At 40.5% G+C, this 12,254-nt stretch overlaps 1 protein-coding gene across 1 annotated transcript in view; it reads left to right on the forward strand.

Annotated features, from left to right (window-relative positions):
* The window catches only part of LOC117316548 (DNA mismatch repair protein Msh6-like), a 65,790-nt gene that overhangs the window by 33,943 nt on the left and 19,593 nt on the right, over positions 1-12,254 (forward strand). The window contains 4 exon segments of the mRNA XM_033871186.1: positions 1,084-1,288; positions 2,247-2,316; positions 5,741-5,867; positions 8,316-8,424. Of these exon segments, the coding sequence (XP_033727077.1) occupies positions 1,084-1,288; positions 2,247-2,316; positions 5,741-5,867; positions 8,316-8,424 (511 nt within the window).

Raw genomic sequence — 12,254 nt, forward strand, 5'->3', positions numbered from 1 at the left:
TGGACAATTGAAGTTTGTTATCGCTATTTCTCAAAAAGTGCTGAAGGGATCTTTCTCAAATTTGATATGTAGGTTCCCCTTGGTGGGTGGTTATGCATATTGCATTTTGAGACCAATCGGAAAACAATATGGCCGACAGGCAGCCATCTTAGGTTTTGACAATTGAAGTTTGTTATTGCTATTTCTCAGAAAGCACTGAATTGATCTTTCTCAAATTTCATATGTAGGTTCCTCTTGGTGCTTACATTAGTTATGCATATTGCATTTTGAGACCAATCGGAAAACAATATGGCCGACAGGCAGCCATCTTGGATTTGGACAATTGAAGTTTGTTATCACTATTTCTCAGAAAGTGCTGAAGGGATCTTTCTCAAATTTTATATGTAGGTTTCCCTCGGTGCCTAGTTATGGATATTGCATTTTGAGACTAATCGGAAAACAACATGGCCGACAGGCAGCCATATTGTATTTTGACAATTGAAGTTTGTTATCGCTATTTTACAGAAGGAACTGAAGGGATAGAACAATCTGCCACAAAATATCATTCAAAACCTTGACATAACATCATTCAAACCAGGGCTCACACACACGATAAAATCCTAAAACAATCACACAAATGTTTTTAACCTGAGCTCTCTCTTATCTAAAAGCTGGTAGCTAGATGGGGCGCTACATCAAATGTATAAATATTTTTTCAAATGCTAATGATAATGATAATTTGTGAAGCGCTTATAGGCATGGGATCCTCAAAAGTTTGAAAAGAAAGGCCTCATTAATTTTACAGGTAATCTAGGACCTTCATATTACATCTACAACTACGTATACATTAACCCATTGAAGATGTCAAATAAGATTACCCGAGTACCTATTCTGACAATTAGCTGCCAAGACGCACTTGCAATCAAAAGTAGATATGAATTTCTTTTCTTGCCAATATTTTGTCCTAGTCCTAATCAGGTATTGGTGATGTTCCATACAAAGTTGACCATGTCCCCACTAAAAAAAAGCAGTTAAAATAATTTGTTTTCGTTTGTGTCTTCAGTACTTTCAGTACTTTGATTAATATTTAATGTTTGATTACAGGTTTTATTCGAAAGGAACAAAATGACACCAAAGACACAATTGGTACTTAAAAACAACCTGACATTTGTGTCGAAGGAAGGCTTGACATCTGGGTCAGAGTTCTGGGACAGTTCCAAAACCCTCAAACGCCTGGCTGAGGAGGATTATTTCAAAGTTAACGACAAGTTTGTGTGGCCGGCTACTATCAAGAAAATGATTTCTGAAAGTAAGACATTTGTTTATTTTGATGACCATGGCACTATGAGGATTAAGTGTTAAATAAACAATAATGAGAGTTATGTTCAGCAACATTTCATTTTTAACAGCTAAAGCATGGATGAGTAGAAAGCAATTAAGTTATTTTGTCATGAGAAAGTAAAATTAACATGTCACCTAGAACAGAGTTGTTTACAATCTGCAGAGAGAAACATCTATGGGAAAATATTGGGAAAGCCTAAAAAAAGAATATGAAATCAAAAACCAATTGGCATGAGAATGGGGAAAGGGCCGAAAAATTAAATATGTGGAATTCTTTTTAGAGATAATCCAATATGAAAGCTGTGAAAGATTTCAGATGTCTTTTCTTGAACTCTTGAACTCTCCCCCTCCAATAGCTCCTTTTACACTTAATTAAATTAAATTGATCAAGATAGCTGTGAAATGATATTGAAAATGAATGAATAGACAAAGGCCTGGAATTCTATATAAAAAAGTGATGATCCCACAGTCTGTGGAAAGTTTAATTTGTAGGTCTTCAAAATACAGTATGTTGGAAGTTTGTAAGACTTTCAAAGTACATTTGTCTCATTAGAAGTATATAATTTGTGTATGTCCACACAATTCACTAGCTACATACAAAATGATGTTGATACATGTAATGACTGATCAACATTACACAACAACTCTAAGTAATTTTAATTTTCTTCACATTGAAATCATAGCAAAATATTGGACTGGCTCATATGCCAAGTACATGTACTCTCTGATATACACATATATTAATGTAATAGTATAAATCTGGATAAATCTGATAAATCTGATCAATCTGCTTGTATGCGTTTTCTGAAATTTATTTGACAAAAAATTAAAAATGCCTTATTTTACGTCCCACGAACTATACCAAGGTATGTATAGTACACATGATATTACATACATTAGATAAGATCTGGTGATTTCCATTACAGCGGACGCTCTAGGACTGACCCCTGGAGATGACTACAATCTGGCTATACGGGCATTGGGAGCTGTTACGTGGTAGGTAGCTATATATATAGATTGGCACTAATGCAGGTATAACAGTGTACTACAGTGTTATAACTCCAGTGTACTACAGTGTTAACTCCAGTGTACTACAATGTTAACTCCAGTGTACTACAGTGTTAACTCCAGTGTACTACAGTGTTAACTCCAGTGTACTACAGTGTTAACTCCAGTGTACTACAGTGTACTACAGTGTTAACTCCAGTATACTACAGTGTTAACTCCAGTGTACTACAGTGTTAACTCCAGTGTACTAGTGTTAACTCCAGTGTACTACAGTGTTAACTCCAGTGTACTACAGTGTTAACTCCAGTGTACTACAGTGTTAACTCCAGTGTACTACAGTGTTAACTCCAGTGTACTACAGTGTTAACTCCAGTGTACTAGTGTTAACTCCAGTGTACTAGTGTTAACTCCAGTACACTACAGTGTTAACTCCAGTGTACTACAGTGTTAACTCCAGTGTACTAGTGTTAACTCCAGTACACTACAGTGTTAACTCCAGTACACTACAGTGTTAACTCCAGTGTACTACAGTGTTAACTCCAGTGTTCTACAGTGTTAACTCCAGTGTACTACAGTGTTAACTCCAGTGTACTACAGTGTTAACTCCAGTGTACTACAGTGTTAACTCCAGTGTACTAGTGTTAACTCCAGTGTACTCCAGTGTTAACTCCAGTGTACTACAGTGTTAAATCCAGTGTTCTACAGTGTTAACTCCAGTGTACTACAGTGTTAACTCCAGTGTACTAGTGTTAACTCCAGTGTACTAGTGTTAACTCCAGTACACTACAGTGTTAACTCCAGTGTACTACAGTGTTAACTCCAGTGTACTAGTGTTAACTCCAGTGTACTAGTGTTAACTCCAGTACACTACAGTGTTAACTCCAGTACACTACAGTGTTAACTCCAGTGTACTATAGTGTTAACTCCAGTGTACTACAGTGTTAACTCCAGTACACTACGTGTTCCCGTGTACTACAGTGTTACTCCAGTGTACTACAGTTGTGTAACTCCAGTGTACACAGTGTTAATCAGTAACTCCAGTGTACTCACAGTGTTTAACTCCAGTGTACTACAGTGTTTGTTGTAACTCCAGTTAATACTACAGTGTTATTAACTCCAGTGTACTACAGTGTTAACTCCAGTGTACCACAGTGTTAACTCCAGTGTACTACAGTGTTAACTCCATTACACTACAGTGTTAACTCCAGTGTACTACAGTGTTAACTCCAGTGTACTACAGTGTTAACTCCAGTGTACTACAGTGTTAACCCAGTGTACTAAGTGTTAACTCGTTTACAGTGTTAACTCCAGTGTCTAATATAACTCAGTGTCTACGTGTTAATCCAGTGTACTACGTGTTAACTCCAGTACACTACAGTGTTAACTCCAGTACACAGTGTTAACTCCAGTGTACTACAGTGTTAACTCCAGTGTACTACAGTGTTAACTCCAGTGTACTACAGTGTTAACTCCAGTGTACTACAGTGTTAACTCCAGTGTACTACAGTGTTAACTCCAGTGTACTACAGTGTTAACTCCAGTGTACTACAGTGTTAACTCCAGTGTACTACAGTGTTAACTCCAGTGTACTACAGTGTTAACTCCAGTGTACTACAGTGTTAACTCCAGTGTACTACAGTGTTAACTCCAGTGTACTACAGTGTTAACTCCAGTGTACTACAGTGTTAACTCCAGTGTACTACAGTGTTAACTCCAGTGTACTACAGTGTTAACTCCAGTGTACTACAGTGTTAACTCCAGTGTACTACAGTGTTAACTCCAGTGTACTACAGTGTTAACTCCAGTGTACTACAGTGTTAACTCCAGTGTACTACAGTGTTAACTCCAGTGTACTACAGTGTTAACTCCAGTGTACTACAGTGTTAACTCCAGTGTACTACAGTGTCAACTCCAGTGTACTACAGTGTTAACTCCAGTGTACTAGTGTTTACTCCAGTGTTCTACAGTGTTTACTAGTGTACTACAGTGTTAACTCCAGTGTACTACAGTGTTAACTCCAGTGTACCACAGTGTTAACTCCAGTGTACTACAGTGTTAACTCCAGTATACTACAGTGTTAACTCCAGTGTACTACAGTGTTAACTCCAGTATACTCTAGTGTTAACTCCAGTGTACTACAGTATTAACTCCAGTGTACTACGGTGTTAACTCCAGTGTACTACAGTGTTAACTCCAGTGTACCACAGTGTTAACTCCAGTGTACCACAGTGTTAACTCCAGTGTACTACAGTGTTAACTCCAGTGTTAACTCCAGTGTACTACAGTGTTAACTCCAGTGTACCACAGTGTTAACTCCAGTGTACCACAGTGTTAACTCCAGTGTACTACAGTGTTAACTCCAGTGTTAACTCCAGTGTACTACAGTGTTAACTCCAGTGTACTCTAGTGTTAACTCCAGTGTACTACAGTGTACTACAGTGTACTACAGTATACTACAGTGTCAACTCCAGTGTTCTAGTGTCAACTCCAGTGTACTACAGTGTTAACTCCAGTGTACTAGTGTTTACTCCAGTGTTCTACAGTGTTTACTAGTGTACTACAGTGTTAACTCCAGTGTACTACAGTGTTAACTCCAGTGTACTACAGTGTTAACTCCAGTGTACTACAGTGTTAACTCCAGTATACTACAGTGTTAACTCCAGTGTACTACAGTGTTAACTCCAGTATACTCTAGTGTTAACTCCAGTGTACTACAGTATTAACTCCAGTGTACTACGGTGTTAACTCCAGTGTACTACAGTGTTAACTCCAGTGTACCACAGTGTTAACTCCAGTGTACCACAGTATTAACTCCAGTGTACTACGGTGTTAACTCCAGTACACTACAGTGTTAACTCCAGTGTACTACAGTGTTAACTCCATTACACTACAGTGTTAACTCCAGTGTACTACAGTATTAACTCTAGAGTACTACAGTGTTAACTCCAGTGTACAACAGTGTTAACTCCATTACACTACAGTGTTAACTCCAGTGTACTACAGTATTAACTCCAGTGTACTACGGTGTTAACTTCAGTGTACTACAGTGTTAACTCCAGTATACTACAGTGTTAACTCCAGTGTACCACAGTGTTAACTCCAGTTTACTACATTGTTAACTCCAGTGTACCACAGTGTCAACTCCAGTGTACTACAGTGTTAACTCCAGTGTACTACAGTGTTAACTCCAGTGTACTACAGTGTTAACTCCAGTACACTACAGTGTTAACTCCAGTGCACTACAGTGTTAACTCCAGTGTACTACAGTGTTAACTCTAGTACACTACAGTGTTAACTCCAGTGTACTACAGTGTTAACTCCACTACTAAGCTAATTCACTTTACGACCAAGTTTAGTAACCTCCAAACTGTAGCTTGTTTGAAGCTTCATTGTCGAGTACATTTGTCTGTAGGTACCTTCAATACAGCCTGCTGGACCAGGAACTCCTCTCCATGAACAATTTTGAAGAGTACTCTCCCTTGGATGATGCTGAAGTGAAGGAGTGTAAAAAAGAGACATTTGGAGGTCGTCAACACATGGTGGGTTATAAGTGTGATCGATTCCATTGATTTCTTTTAACATTTGTGTTCTGAATCAAGGGAGATAACTGGTAAATAGTTTGTCTGACCTGAAGGGTTATGATGACTTATAGCCTATAGCCATTGTGCTTTGTCTGTCATCATACGCCATTTGCTATGCACTTTCTGTTAACTTTCAACGTTTCAAACTTCTTAAGTTCCACTGTTGAAATTCGGCTCAAAATTGCCTGAAATGATCCAAAGATTGTCTGACCTGGTATTATTTTTTGAGTCCGTCTGAAATCCAAGATGGCCGTCACCTTCAAAACCTCAATTGGAACTTCTCAAGTTCCAGTTGTAGGATTGAACTCAGACTTGCCTGAAATCATTCAGAGATTGTTCTGACCAAGTGTTTGTTACTTTTCGGTGCCTTGATTTTTAACTCACCTGGACTAAAGGTCTTATGAGCTTATGCCATGGCGCGGCGTCCATTGCCCGACTGTCGTCCGTCAACATTAGCTTCAAATCGCTACTTGTCATAAAATACCAAATCAATATTAACCCAATATGGTCAATTCTGAACCCCAAAAGGGCCAGAGGGGTGGCCCAATAGGGGAAATAGGGGTAGTTCCTTTAAATCCTTACTTGTCACAAAGTACTGAATGAATTTTCATCAATATGGTCAGAAACAACCTTAGGGGAACAGATTTTGCATAAATGGTGACTATGACCCCCCCCCCCCCCCCCCCGTGGTCTAGAGGGGCGGGGTCAAGTTGAAGTCCTTTTATCGATACTTATATTTTTGAAACTGTTCAGATCCCCAACCCATAACCATGTATAGCATTGCTGGGCACCAATCCTGTTATAAATATGGGCCCTGGGGTCTTTTCACCCTATAATGTTATTAAGCATTGTTGTGCATAGATAGAGATGTAAAAATAGGCTGAGGGGTCTTTCCTTCCCCACTGCAAGGGACTTAGTTCTTTTAAACACAATCATGTTGTAAAAACAATCCATGGGTTTATCACACCCCTACGGGCCCTAGGGAGTTTGGGTTTCGTTTCTGGGTTATATCTTTCACACCCCTAGGGAGTTTGGGTTTCGTTTCTGGGTTATATCTTTCACACCCCTAGGGAGTTTGGGTTTCATTTCTGGGTTATATCTTTCAAGCAGTCTAGATCCCTATGCCATCAACATCAACAAAAAAAGCTTTTAATGAATTGAACATTATTTTGATGTTTTGTCAAATCCAACCAGGTGAGTGATACAGGTCTTATGGGCCACTTGTTAGCACAGCAGGCCCAAAGGGCCAGTGAGCAAATGACATGGCGAAGTGCCCGTCATCCATACGTCCATCAACATTTTATAAACTCATACAAGTCCAGAACGCCTGAATGGATTTTGCTGAAATTTGGTCTTGAGACAGTATTATTGGGCAAAGAAGATATAACATGTAAACAGAGGGTGTGGCCTGAGGAATGGTGCCCAATAGGGGAAATTATGGTAAATCCTTTAAATCCCTACTAGTCCTGAACAACTGAATGGATTTTGATGATATATGGTCTGGACCATTATTGAGCCAATGGAATTTAATGTTGTATTCATAAACAATAAGGATGTGGCCCTCTTGGGGCAGGAGAAAGGGGCCAAAAAAGGAAATATAGCCAAAAATGAAAAAAATAAAACATTCTAAAATCCTTATTCTTTTTGGTCCACCTGTAGTTTGAACCATTGTTTGGGGAGGCAGTTCAACAATAGGAAATATTTGAAATTTAACTAATATCCATGTGAGCAATACAGGCCTTTTGGGACCTCTTGTTTTTTTTTGTTTTTTTTGTTTGGAGGGCAGGTGAATTAGATTGATGTTCTCACTCAAATTTGATTATTTGTATGTGAGAAATAAAATCAATCACAGGTCTGGTTTTTGGACAGAGATATATCTCAACCCGAGTGTAAGAGTTTGACTGGCTATCACTCAGCAATCATCATGCTGTCAAACGCTTATACTCAGGCTGAGATATCTCTGTCCACAGAACAGACCAATGTAAGATATCCCTGTCCACAGAACAAACCAATGTAAGATATCCCTGTCCACAGAACAGACCAATGTAAGATATCCCTGTCCACAGAACAGACCAATGTAAGATATCCCTGTCCACAGAACAGACCAATGTAAGATATCCCTGTCCACAGAACAGACCAATGTAAGATATCCCTGTCCACAGAACAGACCAATGTAAGATATCCCTGTCCACAGAACAGACCAATGTAAGATATCCCTGTCCACAGAACAGACCAATGTAAGATATCCCTGTTCACAGAACAGACCAATGTAAGATATCACTGTCCACAGAACAGACCAATGTAAAATTCTGTAAGTCTCTGAAAAATATCTAATGACTCATTACAACTAATAACTGTAAAAGTTTTTACGAAGCCTCATGAAGTTTGTTTCCTTTACTTGTACAGGTGCTGGATGGAGTGACCCTAGCTAACCTGGACATCACGGAGAACTCGGCCAGTGGGACACTGGAGGGGACCCTACTGGAACAGCTTGACCATTGTAATACCCCATTTGGTATGTAACCATGGTAACGATAGCTGGAACAGCTTGACCTCAGTAATACCTCATTTGGTATGTAACCATGGTGACAATATCTGGAACAGCTTGACCACTGTAATACCCCATTTGGTATGTAACCGTGGTGACAATAGCTGGAACAGCTTGACCACTGTATTATATCATTTGGTATGTAACCATGGTGACAATATCTGGAACAGCTTGACCACTGTAATACCCCATTTGGTATGTAACCGTGGTGACAATAGCTGGAACAGCTTGACCACTGTATTATATCATTTGGTATGTAACCATGGTGACAATATCTGGAACAGCTTGACCACTGTAATACCCCATTTGGTATGTAACCGTGGTGACAATAGCTGGATCATGCTTGTTATACCCCAACTACACTTAATGGAGCACAATGTATTTGTCCCCTCTGTCTGTCTGTGTGTCATTCCATTACAATGTATTTGTCCCCTCTGTCTGTCTGTCTGTCATTCCATCACAATGTATTTGTCCCCTCTGTCTGTGTGTCATTCCATCACAATGTATTTGTCCCCTCTGTCTGTCTGTGTGTCATTCCATCACAATGTATTTGTCCCCTGTCTGTCTGTGTGTCATTCCATCACAATGTATTTGTCCCCTCTGTCTGTCTGTGTCATTCCACCACAATGTATTTGTCCCCTCTGTCTGTGTGTCATTCCATCACAATGTATTTGTCCCCTCTGTCTGTCTGTGTCATTCCATCACAATGTATTTGTCCCCTCTGTCTGTCTGTGTGTCATTCCATCACAATGTATTTGTCCCCTCTGTCTGTCTGTGTGTCATTCCATCACAATGTATTTGTCCCCTCTGTCTGTGTGTCATTCCATCACAATGTATTTGTCCCCTCTGTCTGTCTGTGTGTCATTCCATCACAATGTATTTGTCCCCTCTGTCTGTCTGTGTGTCATTCCATCACAATGTATTTGTCCCCTCTGTCTGTCTGTGTCATTCCATCACAATGTATTTGTCCCCTCTGTCTGTGTGTCATTCCATCACAATGTATTTGTCCCCTCTGTCTGTCTGTGTGTCATTCCATCACAATGTATTTGTCCCCTCTGTCTGTGTGTCATTCCATCACAATGTATTTGTCCCCTCTGTCTGTCTGTGTCATTCCACCACAATGTATTTGTCCCCTCTGTCTGTCTGTGTGTCATTCCATCACAATGTATTTGTCCCCTCTGTCTGTGTGTCATTCCATTACAATGTATTTGTCCCCTCTGTCTGTCTGTGTGTCATTCCATCACAATGTATTTGTCCCCTCTGTCTGTGTGTCATTCCATCACAATGTATTTGTCCCCTCTGTCTGTCTGTGTGTCATTCCACCACAATGTATTTGTCCCCTCTGTCTGTCTGTGTGTCATTCCATCACAATGTATTTGTCCCCTCTGTCTGTGTGTCATTCCATCACAATATATTTGTCCCCTCTGTCTGTCTGTGTGTCATTCCACCACAATGTATTTGTCCCCTCTGTCTGTCTGTGTGTCATTCCATTACAATGTATTTGTCCCCTCTGTCTGTCTGTCTGTGTGTCATTCCATCACAATGTATTTGTCCCCTCTGTCTGTCTGTGTGTCATTCCACCACAATGTATTTGTCCCCTCTGTCTGTCTGTGTGTCATTCCATCACAATGTATTTGTCCCCTCTGTCTGTCTGTGTGTCATTCCATCACAATGTATTTGTCCCCTCTGTCTGTCTGTGTCATTCCATCACAATGTATTTGTCCCCTCTGTCTGTGTGTCATTCCATCACAATGTATTTGTCCCCTCTGTCTGTCTGTGTGTCATTCCATCACAATGTATTTGTCCCCTCTGTCTGTGTGTCATTCCATCACAATGTATTTGTCCCCTCTGTCTGTCTGTGTCATTCCACCACAATGTATTTGTCCCCTCTGTCTGTCTGTGTGTCATTCCATCACAATGTATTTGTCCCCTCTGTCTGTGTGTCATTCCATTACAATGTATTTGTCCCCTCTGTCTGTCTGTGTGTCATTCCATCACAATGTATTTGTCCCCTCTGTCTGTGTGTCATTCCATCACAATGTATTTGTCCCCTCTGTCTGTCTGTGTGTCATTCCACCACAATGTATTTGTCCCCTCTGTCTGTCTGTGTGTCATTCCATCACAATGTATTTGTCCCCTCTGTCTGTGTGTCATTCCATCACAATATATTTGTCCCCTCTGTCTGTCTGTGTGTCATTCCACCACAATGTATTTGTCCCCTCTGTCTGTCTGTGTGTCATTCCATCACAATATATTTGTCCCCTCTGTCTGTCTGTGTGTCATTCCACCACAATGTATTTGTCCCCTCTGTCTGTCTGTGTGTCATTCCATTACAATGTATTTGTCCCCTCTGTCTGTCTGTCTGTGTGTCATTCCATCACAATGTATTTGTCCCCTCTGTCTGTGTGTCATTCCATCACAATGTATTTGTCCCCTCTGTCTGTCTGTCATTCCATCACAATGTATTTGTCCCCTCTGTCTGTGTGTCATTCCATCACAATGTATTTGTCCCCTCTGTCTGTGTGTCATTCCATCACAATGTATTTGTCCCCTCTGTCTGTGTGTCATTCCATTACAATGTATTTGTCCCCTCTGTCTGTCTGTCTGTCATTCCATCACAATGTATTTGTCCCCTCTGTCTGTCTGTGTCATTCCACCACAATGTATTTGTCCCTCTGTCTGTGTGTCATTCCATCACAATGTATTTGTCCCCTCTGTCTGTCTGTGTGTCATTCCATCACAATGTATTTGTCCCCTCTGTCTGTGTGTCATTCCATCACAATGTATTGTCCCCTCTGTCTGTCTGTCATTCCATCACAATGTATTTGTCCCCTCTGTCTGTGTGTCATTCCATCACAATGTATTTGTCCCCTCTGTCTGTGTGTCATTCCATCACAATGTATTTGTCCCCTCTGTCTGTCTGTGTCATTCCATCACAATGTATTTGTCCCCTCTGTCTGTGTGTCATTCCATCACAATGTATTTGTCCCCTCTGTCTGTCTGTGTGTCATTCCATCACAATGTATTTGTCCCCTCTGTCTGTGTGTCATTCCATCACAATGTATTTGTCCCCTCTGTCTGTCTGTGTCATTCCATCACAATGTATTTGTCCCCTCTGTCTGTGTGTCATTCCATCACAATGTATTTGTCCCCTCTGTCTGTCTGTGTCATTCCATCACAATGTATTTGTCCCCTCTGTCTGTGTGTCATTCCATCACAATGTATTTGTCCCCTCTGTCTGTGTGTCATTCCATCACAATGTATTTGTCCCCTCTGTCTGTGTGTCATTCCATCACAATGTATTTGTCCCCTCTGTCTGTCTGTGTCATTCCATCACAATGTATTTGTCCCCTCTGTCTGTTTGTGTGTCATTCCATCACAATGTATTTGTCCCCTCTGTCTGTGTGTCATTCCATCACAATGTATTTGTCCCCTCTGTCTGTGTGTGTCATTCCATCACAATGTATTTGTCCCCTCTGTCTGTGTGTGTCATTCCATCACAATGTATTTGTCCCCTCTGTCTGTCTGTGTGTCATTCCATCACAATGTATTTGTCCCCTCTGTCTGTCTGTGTCATTCCATCACAATGTATTTGTCCCCTCTGTCTGTCTGTGTCATTCCATCACAATGTATTTGTCCCCTCTGTCTGTCTGTGTGTCATTCCATCACAATGTATTTGTCCCCTCTGTCTGTCTGTGTGTCATTCCATCACAATGTATTTGTCCCCTCTGTCTGTGTGTCATTCCATCACAATGTATTTGTCCCCTCTGTCTGTCTGTGTGTCATTCCATCACAAT

This window comes from Pecten maximus, chromosome 18, assembly GCF_902652985.1.
Source record: "Pecten maximus chromosome 18, xPecMax1.1, whole genome shotgun sequence".
Classification (NCBI taxonomy): Eukaryota; Metazoa; Mollusca; class Bivalvia; order Pectinida; family Pectinidae; genus Pecten; species Pecten maximus.